The 25,076-nt window shown below is 47.6% G+C and overlaps 1 gene segment (V, D, J or C); it reads left to right on the top strand.

The window, feature by feature from the left end:
- The window catches only part of LOC108407831 (T-cell receptor alpha chain constant-like), a 660,854-nt gene extending 646,290 nt beyond the window's left edge, over positions 1–14,564 (top strand). The window contains 5 exon segments of the C gene segment in view: positions 6,765–6,820; positions 10,617–10,871; positions 12,346–12,390; positions 13,274–13,381; positions 14,014–14,564. Of these exon segments, the coding sequence occupies positions 6,765–6,820; positions 10,617–10,871; positions 12,346–12,390; positions 13,274–13,380 (463 nt within the window).
- The last annotated feature ends 10,512 nt before the right edge of the window (positions 14,565–25,076 follow it).

Genomic DNA, 25,076 nt, shown 5'->3' with positions numbered 1-25,076 from the left:
CTGTTCCAACCCCTGGTGCTGGACAACTTCTTCTGTCCATGGGAGGTGGGAGGGAGATATGTCATTCATCAATGCCACTCCTAAGGTTCTTAGTCACTGTTCCAAACCTTTGCCTTCCCCTGTTTTCCTCCACCCTCCCCTTCCCTCAGCATCTCCACTGGCCACACTCCCATCCTCTGTGAAAATATGCCCCTGCTCTTCTCAGAGGTACAATTTTTCAAATTGAACAAATGACACAAAAATGAGGGTTGGAAGGGGACAACTTGCTCACATTGCAGGGGGAGCCAGAGGCCCAGGGTCTTAACATCTTTGCGAAGCCATGTTGAGCAGGCAGTGCAGCTCAGGACTGGGGCCACAGCCTCACATTCCCACCACTGAGCTTGGCCAAGCTGCCCAGCTCTTTGCTTCTTTGCTAACGTGGCCCTCAAGCCCAGCGTGAGGTAAGCTGAGGCTGGCAGCACACACCTGCCAGGGAACTGAGTGCTGAGTTCCCATGTCAGCGCAGGACTGTGCCCAGAACGTGACTCTTGAGAGCTTAGCTTTCGCATCTCTGAAATGGGGAGCATGATCTCTGTTTCTCCCATCTTTCAAAACGTTCATGGAAATTCTGTGACTTTTTTCTCTTTCTTAGGGTTTCATAAAAGCAGGGCCCTGTATGAATAAAGGTCATTAGAAGTAAAGGAATCAAAGAGCTTTGGGGACTTGGCCTATTTCCAGAGGGTAAAGAGGGAAGGAAAAAAACCACCTAACACAGGAAGTGCCTGAAGCCTGTTTGGAGTCAGGCCTCAGGCAGAAATGAGCAGGGACCAAACCCTGGGCTCATGCAGATAGAAAGCTGGGAATGGGGAGCTTCAAAGACTTCAGGAAAGGCAAAGACAGAACAGCAGAGCCTGAAGGAAAGCAGGTCATAATGGCTTCACACAACACAGTAGAAATCTCCTGTACCCCCTCCTCAGAGCCTTTCAGAAGCCCTTGTGGCTTCAAGAGGGATCAGACCCTTAGTGTTGCCCAAAGCAGCCAGGTTGGTGGTGGTCCTGAGAACTCACCGCCCAGCTTCTCCTGGGTGTGGGTTTTCTCCTGGGCAAAGGGCTGAGGAGCTCTCCAGTCACCAGGCACTTGCTCCCATCACCACCCTCAACAGCAGGCTCGGAGGCACGAGGACAGGTGTGGGAGGTTCCTGCCACCCTCTAAGCGCTGGTCAGTGGGTCCCTGGATTGTTGCCCACCACCACTGGGGTGGCTGGTAGAAGGAGGTCACACAAGACAGGTTTTATCAAAGGCTTTCCTTGCTGTGTGTATCAGGAGGAAACTACAAGCTTACATTTGGAAGAGAGACCAGCCTTATTGTTCATCCACGTGAGTGTTGTAGAAATGGTCATTTCTACCAAGGAAATCTTGTAGACAGGAACCGTTATGGAAGAATATTGTAATAATGAGAGTCTGTGATGTGGTCAGCTCTATCGTTAGAGGTCTGTGTACTCTGGGAGTAACTTATCAATGTGTCAGGTCTAATGTGTGTGGCTGTGCTGGACAAGGTTTTTGCACTATGCTTTCAGAGGAAAATCCCCAAGTTTTGAGGTAAGAGACTTTGCTCTTAGGTTCTGAAGTAGAACTTTCTTCTTGGTAGCCAAGGAGTCTACCTGACCCCCAACCCTATGACTGAGACTCTCTCTCACACCTCCCGTTGGATCCATGAGATATCTGTCCTACATGAAAGCATCTCAGCCAGGATACTGAGGCATCTGGGGTGCCAGGGGAGATTGTATGGAAGGAATGGGTCTCCTCTAGCTGCAAGAACTCCCATCCCTTCCCTAGTGCAAAATATTGCTGGGAATCATCATATCATTTTTTTTCTTCTCTGTGCTACACTGTCTTCCCCGTGACCCCATCATATCATATTTAGCTACTATTTGCTGAATGCCTGACATGTGCCAGGACCACACCCTGTCCTCAATGTAAGTTCTCATTCAGTGCTCACATCCCATCCTAATGTTAGGTAGCTGGTATTACACCCATTTTACAGATGACGAAATGGAGGCTTTGGATAAGCAACTTACCCAAGATCACACAGGTGGGAATGACAGAGCTAGTAAATCTAATCTTTTTGACTCTAGGGCCTTATTGTTAACCATACCCTACACATTGCCACCACCTGTCCTGCACTCCTTGAGGGAACACACCAGGCCCTGCAGCCCCCTGTCTGGTCCTTGGTTTGCCCATCCTGAGCCTTCTTGCCATGGTGACCTTGGTACAGGACTAGGCATTTCTGAAGAGATCAGGAAAATTGTTAAATTGGGTTGGCAGGATGCAGGTATGGCAGGAGGAAGGTAGAAGCCTAGGGCGACTGTTTATTGGGCATGAAGTGACATGCAGAGAGAAATCTATGATCAAAAGCATGGAACAGGCTGTTTTAAAGCCCTGTTCCCAGGAGTGAAGGTCGTAAACATGCCAGGGAGCTGGGCAGCCACCCACGTGACACAGGGCAGGTATTTGCACTGCCCGATACCAGGGTGTAGACACCAGCAGCCGCACACTCATTTTGGGGAGTAGAACAAGACTCCATGTGCATCCAAGTAAGTGCCCAACCTTGGACTCTAGCCAAAGACACAGCAAATCCCTCCTTTGCCTTCTTAGATGATGAATCTGCCCTTCCTGAGCTAATTTCTCATGTTTCTTCATGTTTTGAAATTTGAATTCCCAGCCACTGGCTCAATAGTAGTTTACTTGCTAATGGTAGAAATGGCCAGTGCAGATTGTCCTGTCATTATTACAAAGAAAGACCCTTTTGCTGTTTCTAGATTCCTTTATGACAAAAGATCTTTATCAGAAGAGAAATCATGACTGATTTTGCAAAAAAATTATTTTTGTTACCATCTAATTTTCATGAAAGGTGGTAAATTAAACTTCCCAAAGACCCTAGGAATTGGATGCACTCCTACAAAACCCCTTGTCTAATAGGGAGATATGAAACTTAAAGCCTAAATATTATTTAATGCAGCAAAAACATTAAGAATTTTAGAAAATGGAGCCATACAGAACTCAAAGAGAAATGAAATAATCCTAATAAAAGCAGATAGAAAGCAGGACTGCCTTAAAAATGAATTAAAATATCTAGAGGGCTTTTTATTCAGCAAATATATACTAAGCAATTATTATATTCTTAGCACCATGCTAGATGTGGGAAGGGAGGAAGGAAAATCAGCGTTTGCCATCCGGGACCTCACAGAGGGTAAACATCAGTATAAACAGACAATGATGCCAGGGCCACCATGTTATAGTAGAGATACATACAAGTTGCAATGGGAGCAGAAAGGAAGATGTAGCTGGCTTCCTATCTTAGTTGCCTAATGTTTACATGCATCCTGCACTGCACCATAAGCTCTGTGAGGCCAGGACCCTCTCTGCTTCATCCTTACCCCTTTGTAGCCCAGCACAGTGCCTGGCACATAGGTGTCACCAAATAAATGAACACTGAAAAAATGCCTTCTAGCTAAGAGTCAGGGAAGGCTTGAAAGGAGGGGTGGTAATGGTTTAGAACATATTGGTTTAGACAGCAGCAAGTATTTTCCAAAAGAGAGAGTTGCTAGGCTTCAAAACAGGGAGATTACAGAGTCCCTCCAAATGCACGTGGGTGGGAGAAAGCCCATCTATCCAGGGAAACACCTTCTGCATTTATCTGTTCATGAGTGCACTTCACCAGAGCTCCCTGCCATGGGTCAGTTCAGGCTGCATTTAGAAACCCTGAGGCCCATCATTTTTCTCAAGAATCAGAGTTCAGAGGCAGAAGTACCACAATATCTGTGATTGGGAAGCAGCACAAATGGGTTTTGGCAGCAAAAAGGAAAGCAGTCTGATGATAAATACACGAGATGAGATTTATGTCTCCATTTGAGACACCACCCAGGAAACTCTTCTCTGTTCTAAGGAAGCTTTTCTCCATTAGGACCAGAATCTTCTTTGAGGTGCACAACTCCAAGGCATGTAGGAAGGTGTGTGGAAGAAAGACCAATACATTTACATTTGGGAAAGGCTTTAAAATTGTGAATGTTTCTAAAAGGTGAACCCTGCAAAGGGTTGGAACAATGTAGTTCCTGCATGTTGACTGCATCCATATCTGCCCTGGAGCTCTTGCTGATGACAGCAGGAGAATTTTCTATACAGCTGACTACATGTTCAGCAATTACCCAAATAGAATGAAGCTCTTTCATGATGATTAGAAAGAAATAATCAGGACCCCTAATTGTGCCTGCAGGAGTAGACAGGAGAACAAACAGATTCAGAACACAAGAAACTTAAAGCTAAAATTTTGGATGGAATTTTAAATTCTTGGAACTAAAAGGAACTTCAAGAAATATTTATCTAAACCTGCGTATGTTCCACAAATGTTAATGGATGTTTTAAGAAAAAAAAGACTATTGGATCACATAAGGGTGAGAAGCTCTGGATTTCTTTACTGCAGGACTTCTCAGAGACTTTAAAATGCTAATATGCATGTCAGTCTTCAAGACTGAAATATAACATACAGCATTTTCCAAACTTACTTGAGCTTAGAAACTTTTTTTGCAGAGAAATTTACAAGGACTAGAGTTTCTGTGAAATTCCTACCAAAAAGTATTTGTCTAAACCCCTCTCAAACTTGGGAGATTTTCCCCCTGCTACAAATGTCAACCCTAATCTGGGAAACCTCCAGAGAAAGAGATTCTCTAGCCCCATATATATCTCACTCCTGATTCTCATGAGCTTCACAGTTAAGCAGTCCTCCTTGTGCATTTTATATGACTATCCTGTGGCAATTTTAGTCTCTCTTTCTCTGCCCTCAGCGAAAAGAAAAGAACCGCTTTTTAAAAGGAAAGCCCTTCATTAGGCTCCACTCCATGATTAAGCCCTACCCTAGATTTTCCATTACCTGCCAGGACTATGAATTTGCCCCTAAAATTCACTTCCCAGTTAATCCCTGGCTCTTCTCCAGACTCTTCCAATTTTCCTCCTTCACTTTTGGTGTGAAACCCAGAATGGGCATTTACCCTACCAGAAGGCTGGACCAGCTTCAGGTTGGCTATGAGGAAAAGGTCTGTGGGGTTATTACAGAGAACTGAGGAATTAGGACTCAGTGGGCCTGACTTTTCACTCGAGTCACAGAAAGGGCATTTGGAGGAGTCTATAAAACAGGGACAGGATATGTTGCCACCCCAGTGAGGATGACCCTGCCAGGTTCGAGTTCTTGTAAGTGTCCTGCTATCATGTGTCTGGTAGTTATAATAAGCTGATCTTTGGAGCAGGAACCTGACTGGCTGACTACCCATGTGAGGATGACCGTACAAACCACCAGGGCAAAAGGAACTGGCAACTTGTCTATGAGAAAACAGACTCACTGGAGGATATATGAAACACTTGTTTTCCACTTCTACAAGCTCTCTTGATGACTTAAAATGTTCCCATTTCTCACATTAAAGACAGAAATGCCAAGACCCAATTGAGTAAATGAAATTCTGAGCAGAATAATTTACAGAAACATAAAAAGAGTTTCAGATATTCAGTGCTTTCAAGCAAAGATGATAATATCAGCACCAGATAATCTGAATATTCAGGAAATTAGATAAGTGCCCCTAGGGGAAAAAGATGAGTTAATAGCAAACACAAATTCTCTTTTACTGCAGCAGGTAGCTAAATTCCTTGGTGTGGCTTATGAGCATGGCATAGGGATATGCTCACAGATTCTTCCCCTCTGGAGTTTAGCAGAGTTTTGAACCTCTCCCAGGGAAAAGTGACCCTGACCCCTATCTGAATGTCAGTTACACCATGTGAAATACCAAGGCATGGAGGCAAGATGCTACAGGGTTCACAGCACAGCTTGGCAGGCTGGCAGATCTGAAATTCTGGCTCTACCCTCACCAGCTAATAAAGGCTCCACTTTCTCAACAGCAAAATGACAATAACCACATCATAATAATACTAGATAATGCCCGACATATTGCACATAATCAATAAATTATAGCTTTTCTAAATTATTATTATTACTATCAAGACTTTGTTATAAAAACCTTACATTATTATAAAGGGAAAGGGAACAGCTTCCCTGGAAAATAGGATACCTAAAAAACAAAGACCCAGGGAGCCTTTTCGGATGCTGCTCTCAGAGCCTAGGGGGTTCTAGCAGATTATTAACATCAGGAAGGTTATTACAAAGACCTTACCTGCAGTGGGGATACAGCAGTAGGACCATGCCAGTCTTTGGAGCATGGACCAGAGTGAGTGTCCAGCCAAGTAAGCAGAGTGGGGCAAGTGTAGACATGGACAACTAATTTTCTTTGTCCAAGATGCCGAGTTAAGCCCAGGTATTTTCTTCTGTAGGACCCCAAATGGTTTTTTCCACCTGTCCCCAAAAACATCCTCCCATCCAGCATTCATTGCTCAGGAAACATTCTTAGGCTGAGACCTTAGGAATCCTGAGGCAGATGATGAGCAAGTAGTCCTGGACCCCCCACTAGAGGATCTAAGACACTGCCTCCCTGAACAAGGGTTTTGGCTCTACTGAATTCTTGGCTTATTGAAATCACAACCTCCAACCAGGCACTTCAACAGGATGGAACAGAAGGAAAAGGACTGAGCATGTCAGAGACCAAGTCTCAAAACAAAAGAGCAGAGGGTCTTACTCAAAAAGTACGATTCTTCCGTCCCCTGTGGGAGATCAGTGCTTCTCCTTCTGAAGTACGAGGTGGGTCCAGTGAGTTTCTGTAATGGTGTCACCTACAGTGTGAATACCAGAGGAATGACTGGTAAACTCACATTTGGAAAAGGAACCAAACTGTCCGTAATGTCTGGTGAGTCATCCCAGCGGCAACCCCATGGGCCAGTGTCACCAGTCCCTTCCTGGGGATATCCGTGTTCCTATAGAACTAATTGTTGTAAGAGGCTTCTGTGCAGGGAAAAAGCATCACTATCAATCTTGAAAATCTGTGTTTCTCTAGGTCAAACACATTAAAATTTGACTTTAATCATTCAATAGATATTTTTTAATGCCCTCTATGTGGCCATCACTCTTATAAAATGTTAGGCTGCGTAGGAAGTCTAAGATAGATGTCTGACTTGTCCCCACATAGTGTAAAAAACTAGCCAAAGGGACAGAACTGTTGTAAATTTAGCAACCTGAAAATTATTTGATAATGTCTTTAGGCACAATAGAAATTCAGAAGAATAGGATCCTGGCTGGAAAGTTGGCCTAGAAGGAGAAGGTTTTATGCAGTAGAAAGGATTCATTGAGCCTGAAGGATAGGTAAGATCTGTGCAGGCAAAGAAAGGAAAGAAGGGGACCTCCAGGCATAAGGAATGACAAGAAAGAAGGCATGATCTTGGGAGTGAACAAGGCACATGCATTTTGGTCTAAGTAATTACATCTGGCAATAAAATTGGATAGAGAGAAGGGCAAAGAAGATATCTTCATAGACAACAGAGAAAAGGAATAATGAAAGCCTTCAAGACAATACAGACAATTAGGATCAGATCGAGCCACTGGGAGGCCAGGAATCCAAGCTATAAATGCACACTGGGCATGAAGGTGAGGGGTCAGCTCTTCCTGTGGAGGGCTCATGGCCTAGGGACCTGACCTTGCCTTCCTCAGCAGGCTCTTCGAGGGGTTACCCCATCCTTCAGAGGAGGGGAAACCTAAGGGTTTCCATAATGAGAACCTTAGGTGTGGTATGAAGGTACTGCCTCCCAGTTGCAATTTGGCAAAGGAACCAGAGTTTCCATTACTCCCTATAAGTCCTCCAAGGCTCACTGCTTCCTGACACTCACCAGACCCTCAGTGGGACCCCGAATTAGTGTTATTAACTCACATTTCTGGGTTCCTAGTACCTAACTACAAAGCACAGATTTAGCAGTAAGGGAGCTTTCAATCCTCACTGTGGCCCTGGGATCTAAAGCACTAGGGCATTTGGGCATGCGCTTCTGTGGTTAGTTTTGAATTAAAATGAACCGTGAGGATCTAGAATAGCTGAACTTCCACACTGAAAACCTCATCTAGTCTTGCTAAGGCTACCTTCTGAGATACTGTCAGTGGTAGGATGTGTTTATCTTGCAAAGGTGAAACAGGAAGTCTCTCCTCCCAGGGCTCTGGTAGATGGGCTCCAGAAGTCCTCCAAATTATAAGTGACTCATTTTTTGTTCCCAAACAAGAAGAAAAGGTTGCACTAGAGGTACATGAGGATGAAAGTAAAAAGGGGCTTAAAAAATCAACTTTAGGATCAGCACCCAGTTTTTTTGACCAAAAAGTCTAGTAAGCAGAAATTTTGCAAATATGATGGGCACTAGGCCATTTATTTATCCAACAATCATTTCTTGAGTACCTACTATGTGGCAATACTAGGGATACAACAGTTAACAGAAGATAGGCCTTTGCTGTCACAGAGCTTACATTCCAAGGAGCCAGTATGAAGTTTGGTGCAGCTGTACTTAAATGGGCCAAATAAAGGACTTGAGAACATTACAGCCCCTAAATGTCATGCCGGGAAGTTTGGACACTATACTATAGGCACTAGTCCTAGAATTAATCTGAAGAAAAAGTGACTCAATTCTATCAACTAGTAAACCAAGATTTGAAAGAGGCTAAAAATCACCTCAATTCTTCTGACTTCATTTATTGCTCTTTCATTTTGATCTCTCACTAGCAAAGTTGAGCATTACTTGGCCTGCCCCTGGTAGAGTCACCTCACACACATAAAGATGACTTTTAAGGCTCTCACCCTGCCCCTGTTGCCTTTCTGCAACATCTCATGTTCTGTGACCCTGCTCTCTCTGGACTAATGCTGTCCAGCAGAATGTTCTGGGACAGCCAAATGCCCTATGGACCTGCACCACTGTCCAATAGAGTCACCACCAGCCGTGTGTGGCTGTTGAGCTCTTAAAATGAAGTTTTGGTTTTTAACTGAATTTTTAATTTTATTTAATTTTAGTTTGTTTTAATTTAAATAGTCACAGACTATCCTATTGGACAGTATGGCCTAGACCTTCTCCAACCTGACTCCCACTGGCTGTCGGACTTGAGAGAGTATTTAACCAGGACTCAAAGTCGGGCATCTGCCCCACAGCACCTCCCTCCCCCTCTTAAGGCCAAAGTGTGTCTGGTGGCACCTTATCCTCTGCCTTTTCCTCAAGGCCACATTCTCTCAGCACCACCCCTGCCTAGTCCTGCCCTTGACTCCTACTGATGACTAACAAATCACTGGAGTATGTTGGTGTTGCTCATGGCTTCCCCACTCCTCCCTCCCTGTGAAAGATCCATGCCTGAAGGCCGTAACCCACAGCGATGTCAGGGCCCCCCAGGTATGTGGAGATTGTGGGGAGAGGCAGACTCCTTCAGCACCAGAGCTCTGGATGTCTCCCACATGTGACCACCAGCCCACCCCTGCCCTGCTGCTCCAGGGACAGCCTCACACCACAGGCGGCTCTCCCTTGACCTGCCCCAAAGCCATGCCAAGGGCTGGTTTCCCTGGTTTCGGATCCAGCTGGGTGTCTGCATTGCCAAGGCCACCCTGGCTCAGCAAGTTGGGTGCGTGGCTGGTCTGAGAACCTTCATGTGCAGGGTGAGGAGCCGTGGGAGCTGAGAGCCACAGGGGCAGGAAGCTCCTGCCCCAAGCCTGCTGTCGACTCCCTGGGTGGCCTCAATGTGTTAACACTCATGGCAAACCTCTGCTTCCTCCTCTAAAGGCAGGAGGTCTGAAAGAACAAATACTGACAGTCGAATTAAAAACACAAAATCCTACAGAAATACTGAAGAATGATTACAAGCACTTTTCTCAAGGAAAAGCCTCCAGCGATGGCTGTGTCCTGGGGGTGAGGGGCAGACGCTGTTTACTGTGGACCACGTAGGACTGGGTAGCACATTGTCACGGCAGTAGCCTGGTCGTAGCAATAACTGCAGTCAGGGCCTCACAGTTCATTAAACATCATTTAAATGGAGAAACTCTCATCTGTTTCTCAGAACAGCCTGGTTCTGGAAGGCGGGCCGTGCAACATCTTCATTTTACACGTGAATTCCTGAGATTTAAGGGGTTGGCATAATGGCTCTAGTAAATGGCAGAGCCAAGGCTGGGACACAGGTGTTCTGATTTATAATCTAAAACTTTTATGAGTGAGAAAATTTGGTGATGTGACCAATCTGACTTACTTGCAGCCTACAATGCCCACCCTAAGTGAGGACACCACCCCAGATGCCCAACACACACTTCACTTTCTGGGCCTTCCTTCTGTGCTCGCTTTGTCCTACCAGGGCCATGTTGCTGCTCACCAGGGCTGCTGAGCAGTTCCTATTAAGTAGAAGAATGAGCAGCATTATTAAGTAGCCCAGCTTCTCTGGTGCCTGGAATGGCAGGCAGGGCCTCGCACAGTGCATCCACTGAGAACCTCTAGGCCAGGACTGATGGCTTGTGCCTGTCCCTGAGTCCAGTCCATTATAAGCAACTGGTTTCTAGAATATTCTTTCCCACCTAAAGCATGAGAATGTGACTTGCCAGACCCGCAGAGCCCTGCTCTTGCCCATCACTGGCATCTGACCTCAGGTCTGGATTGGGACAAGGAGAGAAACAAGCATCTCCTAACCTGAGTCCTCTTGGCCCACAGATATCAAGAACCCCAACCCCGCAGTGTACCAGCTGAAAAGCCCTAAATCCAGCAACACTTCCGTCTGTCTAGCCACTGATTTTGATTCTCAAAACAATGTGCCAGAAGTCACAGATTCCTTAGCATACAGCTCCAACAGCACCGTGCTGGACATGAAGGCCATGGACTCCAAGAGCAACGGGATGCTGGCCTGGAGCAGCCGCATCGATTTTAAATGCGAAGACGCCTTCAACCAGATCTTCCACCCTAACTCAGGTGAGTGCAGCCCTGGTATCTGGGCAAGCTAAGTCTCCTCCCTTGGAGAAGCCTGGCTGTGCCCACACTCAGGTTAATGATACCGAAAAGCTGCTCGAATTGGTGGTCTCAGCTTCAATTTTCAGCAGAGCTCCTACCCTCTTGTTCCTGAGCCTCAGTGAGCCCCATCCTGGCAGGCCACAGAATGTCCTGGGCAGAAAGCCAATGGGAAGAAGTGGTGGAAGAGGGCACTGGCCTCTCACCTGCTCTGGGTTCCCACCTTCCTGCCTGCTCAGGCTCTTTGCCCCTTACTTCTCTTCCAGGCCCTGTTCTAATGCCCTTTGAGACAATGTATCTCCCCCTATTTCTTTCTCTCTGCCAAAGAGCTTTCCCAGCTACTAAACTCACTCGTTCATTCATTCGACAACCACTGGTTGTGCATGTATACATGCCAGGTGCTGGAGTGGAGGAATAAATAAGTCAGATGAGGAGTCTGCCCTGAGGAAGTTCCATTCTAGCTGGAGGAGACCATCCATCAGCAAGCAGAATCTAAATAACTTCAGACTGAATGTGTGCTTTCACTTGGAGTTGAGGAAAAAGCCACCTTAGGGAAGGGCCATCTGGGGAAATGCTGTTTGAGCTGAGATTTAAAGGATAAGAAGCCTGGCCAAGGGCACAGCAGACTCCATAGAGGCCTGAGGCAGGAGCACAGTGAGAAAGAGGAAGCACAGTAGGAAATAAGAAGGAAGAAGTAGGCAAGGGCAGATCATAGGGACTCCTGGGTCCTGAGAGGGCAGATACTCTTCTGAACACAGTGAGAAGCTGTAGATTGGCGGTAAGCAAGGGAATGACCTCTGATTTGCTCTTTCAAAGGAGCACTCTGACTACTGAATGGAAAAGGGATTGTAGGAGCCAAGAACAGAAGCAGAAAGGAAGCTACGGCAGCTGAGAGATGACGGATGCCTGGGCAGGGTGGTGGCAGGGGAGCTAAGTGGCTGCTGCTCTTTGGGATCTAAAGATAGAACCATGCAGAGATGAGCAGGAAAAGAGGGGATCAAGGAAGGTGGCTAGATTTTATACCCAAGCAGCTGAATCAATGATCATGCCATTTGCTGAGATGGAGAAAACAGAGGAACAAATTGAGGGTGCAAGGATCCAAACTTTGTGGAACACATGAAAGCATCTATACCCTTACAGCACTGCACACTATGTGTGTCTTACTGCCTCTATCAGACTCTAGACTAGAGCCTCCCTATGGCAGGTTCTGTGGCCTTGCATCCTATAACAGGGACTTTGCACAACCATTGCTTGTAAGTGAATGACACGGTGCCCAGAAGCCAGGGGGTTGGTCCCACAGTGGCACAAACCCTCTAGATCACCCCACAAGGAAGCAGAAAGGCTGTAGACATTCACCTGCCCAACTCGTAGGAGGTCTGGGGTGGGAGAGACAGCACACTATGGACTCTTAAGAAAATTCTTTTGTTTCTCCTTTTAGAATTGCCCTGTGATTCCAAGTTGGCAGAGCAAAGCTTTGAAACAGGTAAGAGAGGGGCCTAACCCAGCTTCACACAGGTTTGGGGAGGCTGGAAACCAGAAGTTCCTGACTGGATGGGAGAGGAGGGAGGAATTTGTGGATCTGGGAATAAAGTTATGAGAAATAGAAACAGAGCCCTCATTAGGGCTGCCTGGGATCATCCTGAATCCCCAAGTTCCTCTTACCGTATCTCATTTTCTTTTCCATTCTAAGAACTTTAAGGATGAGTCTGTTTTACATGCCAGTGACTCACTCCGAGGCCTCTGTAGTCCTTTCAATTGCTCCACTATCAGGACAGCCAAAGAGAGCTCCTGGGTGGCCCAGCTGTGACATTTCTGACTGGCTTATACAGAGCCCCAGACTAACCAGCTCATCCTGAGGACATGCTCCCCCATAGCAGGGGGTTTTAGCTTCTTTCAAGAAAAGCAACAGAGCGTATTGTGGGTGATGGGCTCATCTCTCAGGGTCCCTGCCATTCCTCACCACCTACCCTGAGCCCATACTCACTTCCACTGAGCATTTTTACTGAGTCATTCCTCTTGTGCTTCTGACACTAGCTTCTCACTAAGGGGCCCAGACCCAAGGGATTACAGTAAGTTCTGAGCACCCAATTCCCATCCCCACCCCCGTCTCCTGAGGGACTCGGAAATAACATAAGAACAGAGAGCAGTGGGGTTTCCCTTTTGAAATGAAGTACTGTTGGCCTGGAGGAATGTACACCTATGTTATAAGGGGAAGTGCACAGACATTCAAAGGGGGAGGCCTGCTAGGAGCTGCAGCTCACCCCCACCAGCCCCACCCTGCTTCGGTCAAAGCTGCCAGTGTGTCACAGGGGCTCTGCAGACCTCGTGGTGCATGCCCACACCGCTGTGGCCTCTTGGTTTTGCAGATATGAACCTAAACTTCCAAAACCTGTCGGTGATTGGGTTCCGCCTCCTCCTTCTGAAAGTGGTCGGGTTCAACCTGCTCATGACGCTGCGGCTATGGTCCAGCTGAGGTGAGAGAGCTCTCGGCCAGCAGGGTGGGGTGGGGGTATCTGAGGATGGGTCCCCAGGCTGAGAAAGCAAACCTCCCCCAGAATCTTGCTTGTAGGTCCTGAGTCCGGGCCCACCAAACTCTTCCATTTTCTCCTATTAGGAGTTGAGCTTGTTAATATTGGCCTGAAATATATTCCTGAGGTGGCAAGAGACACTCAGTTAAGCCATGTCTCCCTGATGAAGTATGGAGAAAAGCTGTTCTTACCCTCATTTTGGAAATGAATAAACAGTCAAGTAGCAGGGCCCCACCAATGAGTGGAGAATAAGAGAAACTTGGGACCTAGACTCATCTGCACTCATGCCTCCTGCTGTGTCCCTTTCATGGCAGAACCTAGAGCTCCCCCAGTCCTCATGGCCTCCCCCAATATGGTAAGGGTATTATATCTCTAAGCCCAGCTCGAGCCTCCATGCCCTTCTCCCCCAGTGTCCCTGGTCATCCTTCTGACAAGTGCATCCCATTCTACCACCAGCTAAAATAACTCCAGGGTCCATTTACAGCCAGAACTCTCCAAACAGCAACTCTCTCATTTCCCTAACTGTCCTGGGTCTCCTCAGCATCCAGTATCCTGACTTCTGTTCTTCCTCATCCCAGGTCGCCAAGAATGTAAGAGCAAGACGCTCCCTGGCTCCCTGCCTCTCATCACCCCACCCCTGCCTCTTCAAGCAGAGGTGCACTCTCTGCCCCCCTGGAGGGGAAGGTCCTTCCAACCTCTCTGGCCCCACTGGCAATGCCACCAACTGGATCCTACCAGATATTTGTGATCAAGATGCTGAAGAGCTGCCAAATGCTGCTGTCACCCACTCTGTTCCCTCACTGCTACTTGTCACAGCCCCACATTGCCAGAAAAGGCCGGGGCTGAAGCCCCTCCTGGCTGTGGCATAACTCCCTATCCCTCCCCCAGAGACTGCCTCTGATGTTCCACTGCATGGGGGATCCCCAGTGGGGTGTCTGGGGCCCTAGCTCCTGGAGAATGTTGTGACTGGTTTATATTTTTTTAATAGTGTTCATGAAAAAATACATATCACTCTTTTCCCAAGATGTGGGGGAAATTATCCCATTATCTAGGCCCTGCTATGCTGTGTCTCTCAGCCCCATTGTATATTCTGCTGTCATGGCTTCATTAAAAGCAGCTTGGAGGAGAAGAGGCTGTGTTCTGGTTTGATGGATTTGGTAGGGGTCAGTTTCAGCTTGCTGTGCAGTTTCAACTAGCTGGGCAGAAAGGAACCAAGGCCTTTGTCCAGGAGGACATTCAGGGAGCCTGACTCAACAAGCTGCACAAGTCAACCTCCTCCTGGAATAACTTCTAAAATTTCCACTTAGAAGGCTGTGCTGCGGGCCAGGCAAACACAGTTAAAAATTAGGGTCCTTGATCTTCTGTTTTCATGCCACACCACTGGGCCACTCATAGCTGGAGGCCCATGTACATGGGTGGTAATGGCCCATTCTTCAAATTTGGCAGACATGGACCACACAGTAAGTATCCCCAAAATGCTACCCACTGCCTCCCACCCTCCAGGAACATTTCCTTTGCCTTTCATTTCAGACTGGAGTCCCACTGAAACTGTGCACTGCTCCACAGATTCATGGCTGGGACCACCCACCACTCCACTGCCTGGGTCCCAACCCAGTGCCCAGTGAGCAGGGGCCAGGGGTAGAAGAAGATCATGACCCTAGCCAGACTATCCACTCCCACCATCCTGAATGTGGCAGTAAGGAAAGAAGAAAGGAGCTCTCTGCCCTCAAGCCCAGGGCCACTGCCAAGCAGAGTAGCTATCTCAAGCCCTCACCTCAAGGACGGGAGCTGGAATTGCCTGGGACCCCTGGGATTCTCCTGAGCCTCCTGCAGCCTGAGTACATTTCCTGGGATCATGGACACTGAGGAGAACACCCCTCAGAGACCACTCAGCCATCCACCTCACAGTTACCACTGTCAAGATCAAAGGCCAGCACTCACCAATCCCCAGGGGAGGGACAGGACCCTATCCCCAAATATCTCTGTGGTTCACCTGTGTGTCTCTGACCACACCAGCCAGAAACATGCAAACCCTTACAGCTGTAATTCAGGCCTGCTTCTTTCACAGGGAGGGAGCTATCAGCACAACAGGTGACCTAGACGGGCCCCTCCCCGCCATCAGCTCCAGAGTCACCACCTACAAAATGTCAGGTAGGCCTGGAGGCTGCCTGCAGATCCACACGTCTGTGGCCTCTGTAGAACAAAGAGCCACCATCCACCTCCTGGCCAGCCCTACAGAGGGCAGTTACAGATCCCCCAGTTCTCTCTGAACCCCCTCATCGGCAGCCTAAATACAAGTCCCTTTAAAGGTCGCTAAAGGGAACGTTCTCAAAGGAAATCCCACCACAGCAGAGCACTCCCACACACAGGAGGGTCAGCACCACCTGCCCAAAGGTGGGATCTGCCACCTCATCAACCTGGCACAATGCTAGAGATTCTACCATTGGGAATTTCTTTTAATTAAAGAATTCTCTTCCCTGCTTAAATGAAAATGCCCCTGGGAGAGTTAATACAGCAAGTCTTTATCAACCATTAAAAACAGGGCAAACTAGTTTGTCATTTTCTTCCCCTTAAAGCAGTAATTCACTTTGGTCTGTGTACAAAAGATCCCTATAAGGGATGTGTGGGTGGCTAGGGAGGCAGATCTGCTCCTGAGAGTTTACTGCAAAGATACTGAAACTGCAGGGGACATGGGACTTGGGGAAGGGGACAGAAGCAGGGACTCTGGAATACAGTGAAGGGGCCAAGGACAGACCCTTCCAAGAACCTCAGAGGAGGCCCAGACTGAAGGAGGCCTACAAAGCCTGTGGAGTCATGCTAGCCCAGGGCCCTCAGATACCAGGACCCTGCAGTCACTGGACCCCTAAAGCCGCCAAAGAACCTATGAGATGATGTGGCAGCAGCAGGGGATCCACCTAGACCCATGGAGGGAGCAAGGCCTCCTCCCTCCAGGCCCAGCCCAGGCTGAGGTTGACAAGGTCTCGGGCAGGCAGGAGGCCATCTAGAAAGCTAGGTCAGCACTTCCCCTGAGAAGCTTCCATCTACAACCAGGATCTTCAATCCCAGCAAGAACCTGCCCTCAGGTCTGAGGCTGTTGAGCCTAAAGTCAACGAGGGCTGAGTCAGAGGGCAGACCAGGAGCAAGTGGGTGTGCTGAGGGGATGGAGCAGAGACCCCACTGATCTCTGTCCACTCTGTTCTCGTATCTGGCCCCAGGCCCTACTACAGTGTCAGGAAACTCAAGTGGCCTTTTGCAGAAGCCCAAGGGAAGGGTTCCTATGCCCACTAGAAGGGTCAGCACAGGACTAGGGCCATGCAGCAGAGCCCCTCAGTGCAGTAAGGGGCCAGGCATTGTTCAGGCTGCCAAGGAAGCCTAGAGACAAGGTGACCAAATCCATAAGAAAGTGCAGTCCTGAAGTACCCCAGGCCCCATGAGCAGGGACCAGGCTAAAGGAGGGAAGGCCACAGTCCCAGCAGGGAACTTGTCACCAAGGCCAATTGTAGAACAGATTTGTCTGGACAGATGCCTTACTGCCCCCAGAAGAATGGACCAAGTGACATCTCACTACCCCAGGCCTAAAATTCTATATGTTTCTCTGACATTTCAGCAGAGACCTTCCCTCTGAGTATAATTGGAGTCACAGTCCAGCCAAGAAGGGCAGGCTAAGCAAGTATCTACTTCAGGAACACCTAGGTGCAGTCTCCAGCTCCAACAGAGGGACCCCTCTGCCATGATCCACCACTGGAGAGGCAGCCATCTGAGTCTTCAAGGATTGTTTATCATCTTGGCTTGACATAAAATCCAGCTCTCCTGGGGTCACATATAAAGCCCTTAACATGGATAACCTTAGTTATCAGGCAAGAAAGTCCACTCAACAATGTGCTCCTGCGGATGGGAAGTGTATCTAGTTCATCCACATGTCTACAACATCTACCACAGTGCCTGGCACACAACGGATGCTTAATATACACTTAACCAGCAAATGAGCAAATAGATCATTAGTGCCATTAGGCATTGGGAAGAAAGCCAAGTTGGTGGCAGTTGGGCAGAGCCTGAGAGAAAGGAAAGTGGGGATTAACAGAGACAGTGACCAGGGGAGCCACTGTTTCACAGTTTTGCTAAGACTAACCTATCAAGAACGGTGAGGAAAAGTAAAACCTGAGTATGGCCCTTTGGCTAGTGCAGCCTCCAGTCAGGCAACTGTCCGACAGACCGTGAGGATGGCTGCTCTGGGAAAACACTGGGCCCCAAGGAGCCAGAGCTCCAGGCGCGGCAGGACCATTCCAAGGTCCAGGGCTGAAGGTCACGTTCCTTAAGGCCTGCCTCACTTTTCCCACACATGTGATCCTAAAACCCCTTCTCCAGTCTACCGCCTGGAGCTGTGTGTGGGAGGAAGAGCTTCTGACTGATGAGTGGGCCTGGGGGGAGCAAGCTGGAGATTCAGCGCTGTCTTTCTGCTAATGAGCACAGGGAAGGGGGAGGAACCCCAAGGGCCGCCAGTGCCCTGCCCTGCAGAAGGCGCCTAGTCTCAGGCCTTGTTTCACTCAGACACACATGCATAAGGTTTCCTGAGTATCACTGCAGAGCTACATTTTGAAATTAATAAACAAGTCAGACATTGAATCAGTAGCCAGAAGTAGGACAGGAAGGGAAAAAGTCCCCACTTCCTCCAGGTGTCTAGGGGCTTGGGGCCGCCCCCTCCCATTTCCATGACGTCATGTTTGCTGACAGGGGCAAATAGGGCGCCCTTTGAAGCTCTCCCGCAGAAGCCACATCCTCTGGAAAGAAGAGTTAAAAATACTGAGTTAGCGATAACATCACCACAGGCCACGTGCCGGAGTGAGGCCAGCTGGGCCGTTACACCACCTGCACCACCAACTGCAGGTGCGACAGGAAGGCCCCTGCACACCCACCTCCAGCAGCAGACTGTGAGGCACTGCACACCCGTTGCAGAGAAGCCTCCCCCCACCCACCCAACCACCATCTCTGCCCCCACCTCTGAACAAGCCCTAAGGTCAAACCTTGCTGTGCCTGTTAAAACATTTGCTAAATACAGAGCAAGCCATGAAGGCTTCTGTCCAGCCAACCCTCCCCACAGGGACCACATCTCCCCCCACACACATAGCAGGGGCTGGTTCTCTTAGGAACACCCCACACCAGGCCGAGGCAGAAGTGCTGAGGGATGGCCCTGATGGACATCTGCCTCTCAGAGACCGGAAGACCAGGATTCAAGGGACCAGGGAGCCAAGAGGCGCAGAACTGAGACCAGAACCTGAGGCTTGAAAAACACTGGGCTTGGTGGGCCCACCAGTGGCCGCAGCCACCACCTGGGGGCAGCAGTGCACCACCAAAAAGGCCTCTTTCCCTTAGCCTGTTTATTCCGGGAAAGGGAAGTCCCCAAACTTAGAAAAACCCTCTTTTAAGAGGAAAATTAAAATTCAGAACGACTTCTATTCCATAAACCAAGCCTCTGCCTTTCGCCAGTCACTGACTGGGCTCCAGGGCCTGCCACGTGCCATGGAGAGCCCTAGACCCCAGTGGCAGCAGGAGGCACTACCTGCCCAGGGTCACCAGGCTCCTTCCCAAAGAGCACAGGATGGGAGCCCAGAGGGAGGGGCTGCAGGGACCCCACTGGGGGCCAAGAGAAAGCTTTAGGATTCAGAATCAGATTGCCAGGGCTGGGGTCCAGGATCCAGCATGTCACTGGCCTATGCCAACAGGTCACTAACGGCTCACAGCCTGTTTCCCAGTGAAGCCAACACTCTCCCACAGGGTAGATTAAGAACCAAGGCTCTTTCTCATTGCATATCTGCCACATGCCAGACACCATGCCAGGTTCTGGGGACCAAGTCCCTGTACAAACTGCATGACCCACACAGATGGAGTTCAAGAACAGGCAAAACTAATTAATTACAGGGGTAGAACTGGGAACAGTGGGTGTCTCTGGGGTGGAAGGATTGACTGGCAAGGGGCATGAGGGAAGCTTCTGAGTGGGGGAAGTGTTCTGTGTCTTGTCTGGGTGATGGTTACACAGGTGTCTACACAGTCAAAATGTATCAGACAGTACACAATTGCGCATATTAAGATATGTAAATCATATCTCAATAGGGTATTGCTCCCATTAAATACAGTTTCTGTCCCCAAGGAGCTCGCAGTCCAGGGAGTGCATGGGCATGAAAGAGACGTAACCGCATGACGGAGGTTGCTGTTATGAGAACTCAGGATGAGTCCTTTTTGGGTAGGGGCAGGGGAGCCCATTGCTATCTGCAAGCTTCACTGACCCTCATTAACCTTCTCTCCCAGGACTTTTACCAGTTATGAATCCCAATTTTTCACCAATCATACGGGTAAAAAAGTAGCCCACCTACTTCTCCATGTTGTGAGGGATCCAGAGTGATAATGAGTGGGAAAATGCTTAGAAAACTTAAACGCAAATACAAGGGAACGTGGAGCAGCTGAGCTGTGATGCTGCCTGCAGGTGGCTGGTCACACTGGATCACGGAGATTAAGTGGGGTACTGCTGACAAGGCCAGCCCCGGACGTGCTCAGGGCTCCCAGGCCATGCTAGCATGTCACGAGTTCCCATAGGGGGTGGCCACTTCTCTGTGCACAGTAGCCCCAGGAGCTTCTTGTTACACCATCAGGTGCATTTTATTGCTTCCTCCATGGCTTCCAGCTTTGGGGAGAGCTTGGCAGAGGGGGAATTACAGAAGCAAGAGGCCCTGGCAAAGCTGTGGCTATTTCTGACAAAAGCCAACCCTCCTGGCCCCAAAGCCCTCTCAGCCTCCCTGACCTCTCTCACAGGATCATCCCTGAATACTCTCATTTATGATCTCCCCCCTTCACCCTCCAGGGGCCTCCCTGCCTTCAGAAGGATCCCTGTGGACCCCCTGAAGGACACAAGTCTTAAAGCATGAAGCCAACCTCTCCAGCAGCCTCCCTGGGGCAGCTTCTCTGGGCAGCCATCATCCTTCACCCAGAACACCTAAATCGTTCAGGGATCAGGGAGGTTCACTGCCTTTGGGAAGAGGGAAGCCCAGTGTCCCTGTTTGCTCTGGAAATACGGGCATACTCCCATTTCAGAGGCAATAGGATGCAGGAGAGAGATCCTACCCATTTTCAAAGCCTTTCAAAAATCCTACCAAGCAGAGGAGAGTGGCTGTCTACCCTTTCCCTGAACCACCCACATAAAATTCAGACAAGGAGGGAAAAACGAAAATATTAAGGGAAGAGCACATAAATATACAACAAGGCTGGCAGGACTTAAGAGAGTTTAAGTAGATGAAGGAATGTGGTTTAGACAGTAGTGAGCAAATGGTCTCCATTTCAAACTTCCAAACTTGTAGAGAGGAAACCAGGTTAACCTTAAAAACACTCTTTCCGGTAGAGACTTTAAGACATTACTTGTAGCAATCTCTAGGGTGTCCTCTCTTCTCCTTGTTGACCCAAGGTATTCCAGTGATTTACCACCGGACATGGGTGGGTAACATTGTATCTGGAATCTTTATGAACAACCGGCCTCTCTCCAACACCAAAGCAAACTTCTCCTTTCATCTTTGCAGTAAACCTGAGAATAGACCAAGTATTATCTCCCCCTTGCACAAATAACTTACAGGTTAAGTACCTTGCTTAAGATTATTACAAGTGGACTAGCTCTAGACTGCGATCCCCTGGTTTTCCACTGAGCACTGTGGATCCCCAAGTCCCAGGTGGTTCCAGGTACAGCCTGATCAGAGAAAGGAGCAGGGAAGAACTGGGGTCTCAGGGACCCTCCAAGACCAGAGTCCTGTGTTTTGCTTGGATGTGCCTTCCCACTTCCTTGACTCTCTTTGCACCTAGTTGATCAACTGCTGGGATAAGATCAGAATGGCAAAACAACCCTGTCCATTTAGAATGCACTCCCTCACTAAATGGTATTAGCAGTAGTCTCCTAAGGCAATACTGCATACACAGGTGAGCTCCACTGACTTAATTATATGGCAGTGAGCACTATAGAAGTGGGATCTAGACACACTCCAGTTGGCTGGGCCCATGGCGGACTCTTACTCAGCTGTCAAGGTCTCAACCTAAATGTGTCCTGCTCAGAGAGGTCTTTCCTGACCACTGTGCCTAAGCAGCAACCTCCCCATCCCAGTTTACATCACCTCATACTGTTTATCCCCTTCACTCCACTTACACCACCTTCAACCTATTTATGTTCTCATTTGTGCTTGAATTGAAGGCTTAGAAAGGGAGGCATCTTCTCTGTTTTGATCACCTCTGAATCTCTAGTACCTGGCAAAGAGTAGACACTCAAATATTTCAACTAAATGCTGGACCAGTAGAAAGAAGGAGCTATCCCACCAATGTTTCCTTTTAATTAATACGCTGAGACTAGGATGGGGTAAAATGTTGATTGTTGAAGCTGAGTGTTGGGTATCTGGGAATTTACTAGTCTCTTGCCGTGTGTGTGTGTGTGTGTGTGTGTGTGTGTGTGTGTGTGTGTGTGTGTGTGTGTGAATTTCAATAACAAAAAGGTAAAAAAGTTGTTCATCCATGCCATTTACAAAGGCAGAGCAGGCCTGAATAGCACTCTACCAGGAAATGACAGTAATTCTCTCCCCTCCGGGGAAAGAGGAAGGCGTCTACCATCAGCCACCACAGTCCTTTAGCTGACAGCCAATAAAACTGACCTGCATTGCAGGTGAAAGCAAGGTGTGGGATGGTTCTCACTGCCGCTAATGACTGCTGTGAGAGCGAGGATACACGGTGGAGCAAGCACATTAACAAGGCACATCCACTCACATTTTGTTGGGACATGTGCTCATTATTATCCCTAAGCTTATTATTTTATTACTTATCTCATTCAAATCTTAATCCAAATGCTTTGGAATCACCTAGCAATAGGATTCAAACCCTGACACTTGCAAACTGAGTATCCATTTCCTCACCTGGAAAATAATACCACTTCCCTACCTGATGGAATTAGACGGAAATGACATAACAAGCAGGCACTTAATGCCGTGCCAGATATACGGAAGAGTTAGCTCACTCACTGCAGCAAGGGCTGTCTTACCTTACATAATCCCATGCACTGTGTAGTACATGATCTAGGTGCCTAATCGTTTGCTAAATTTTAAACAAGAAGTCCACAAAAGGTTAACAGAAGAGGTGCAAAACAGTGGCAGATTGAACACCTTCAGATGAAGCAAAGTGCTTTCTGCAACACCAGGCTGCCTCTCTGATGGCTTGAAAATATACCTCTTTTTGATCCCATTGACAGAAGTTTTACAGTAAGCTTGGGCCCAATTATTAATTTAATATAAGCAAATAAGATACTTTATTTAGCTTTCAAGCTTCCTTCTTTTTATTCATCCCCTCATCTAAGATCCTTGTTCAGCAAAGTGTTGTTTTACCCACAGGAGAAATCCATTTTTTTATATTTGTTCAATTTTTTAAAGTTAAATGTACTTAGAAAGTCATACGGGACTCAAACTTTATTCAGACATCCAGAGCTGCAAGCCACCAAGACAGGAAGACAGCAGGGTCATGCTGAGTTTGTACACAAGTTCCCCAGCCTCTGGTAACTGGCCAGTGCTAGCTTTCTGAGCCTCTAAAACCAGAGGGCACTGTAACCTCCTGAAATATTTTCCAACCATCACAACAAAAGTGTTTGAAGCCCAAGATGAAAGGCTGTGATCAAAGAGGCCAAAGGTATAGGCTGCTATGAGAAAAAAACACAAGAGATGGTTTCCATGTGACAGAGGACAGGAAATGTGTGGGCAGGAGGTGCTCAGGGCTGGGCTTCCTACCACTGCAAAGAATGGTATTGTGTACAGTGGCTGTGGCAAATGGCTTCCACCCCACAAGAGCACAGAAAACAAAAATAAATCCTCCCCGTAAAGGTGTTGAGCTCGAGGCAGCAGGAAATGCTGGGATATTCCTCCTTCTCTATACCATAGTACTCGTACAACACGCTGTGTTGAGCTCCCACGTGTAAGGCCCACTACCGAACAAGAGGCATCGAAAAAGAGTATCAACAGCCAGTGGGAATTGAGTAAGGTCCAGAAACAGGAAAAGACATCTAATCAGAGCCTCTCATCTACCATGTCTCTACCTACATCAGCTTAAAAAACAAAAAGACACCTAAAAATCAGAAACTCAGTGAGAGTAGAGTGGAGGGTAATGCATGTTTTTAAGCTTGAAGGAATAATAGTTCTACAGCTAATTCTTCTGTATAAGGAATTGGAACCACTGAGCACATCAAAAGAAGCCTAAAAACAAAGTCACTTGTAATGAGCTTTCAGCTACATGTAACTCAAAACTCCAAAAGCAGTCTGCAGGTGTTGCCCTATTGCAAATGGTGAAAAGACACACCGAAGATGAATGTTTCCTGCTGATGGTCACTGGATTAGATAAATCACCTCTGAGACAATAACTAATTCAGTAAATGGGAACTTAGTATCACTGAGAGCAAACAAAATCTGAATATTAAAGACTCTGAAAATTCCTTGATAAAAAAAATTACTGTCATTTCCAGGTCTCAACCCCTTTGTCTTAAAGTTCAGATGCTTTTCTTATTCAAAATAACTGTTCATCAAATGAGACTAAAAATAATCCAGAAGCCTCATAAAGCTATATAGTATCTAAATTTCAAAGCAAATTAAGTTCCTCAATCATGTTAATGAACTAGTATCCCTAGGAATGGCAAATCATGGCCCATGTGGGCAGGAGGTGCTCAGGGCTGGGCTTCCTACCACTGCAAAGAATGGTATTGTGTACAGTGGCTGTAGCAAATGGCTTCCACCCCACAAGAGCACAGAAAACAAAAATAAATCCTCCCCATAAAGGTGTTGAGCTCGAGGCAGCAGGAAATGCTGGGATATTCCTCCTTCTCTATACCATAGTACTCATACAACACGCTGTGTTGAGCTCCCACATGTAAGGCCCACTACCGAACATGGGCCAACAACCTGTTTTTATAGTTTTATTGGAATATAGCCATGCCCGTCAAGAAAAATTAATGAATTTTCTTAATTCATTGCTGACTCCTTATCTAGAGCTGTTCTCAAACTTCAGTGTTAGCCCAAGCTTTCTACCAAGTTACCAGGTAGAACCTGGTAGAACCTGGTTACCAGGTAGAACTTCTACCAAGTTACCAGTGAGAAACACCAAAATTTGAGAACCACTGTTCGAGATCAGTGCTTCTCAAACTGAAATATGCACATGAGCTATATGGGAACCATGCTTAAAAAAAGATTCTGCCCCAGGGGTGGGGCTTGAGAGTCTCCTGATTTTCAAATAAGTTTCTCAGTTATGTCAATACTGCTGGTCAATGAACTTCAGTTGAGTAGCAGGAATCCAGAGCAGTGCTTCTCCAATTTGGCTGCACATCAGAATCACTTGTGTAGCTGTGAAAGTACAGATGCCACCCGCAGAGATTTTCCACCGCAATTCTGTTTTTAAGTTCCCCAAGTGGTTCTAATGTGCAGCCAAGTCGGAGAACCCCTACAAACACAACTCATCACTTCAGCAGTCAGCTAAATTTAAAACAGTATCCTCAACATAGTTTGTTTCCTATATATATACCACCCAAAACAGAAATAGGACTGCTAGCATGATATATATAAATATGCCTGAACTTCAGCCAGCAGATCTGTTC

Source organism: Manis javanica, chromosome 8 (assembly GCF_040802235.1).
Source record: "Manis javanica isolate MJ-LG chromosome 8, MJ_LKY, whole genome shotgun sequence".
NCBI classification, from domain to species: Eukaryota; Metazoa; Chordata; class Mammalia; order Pholidota; family Manidae; genus Manis; species Manis javanica.
This window is presented reverse-complemented; position numbering and strand designations above follow the sequence as displayed.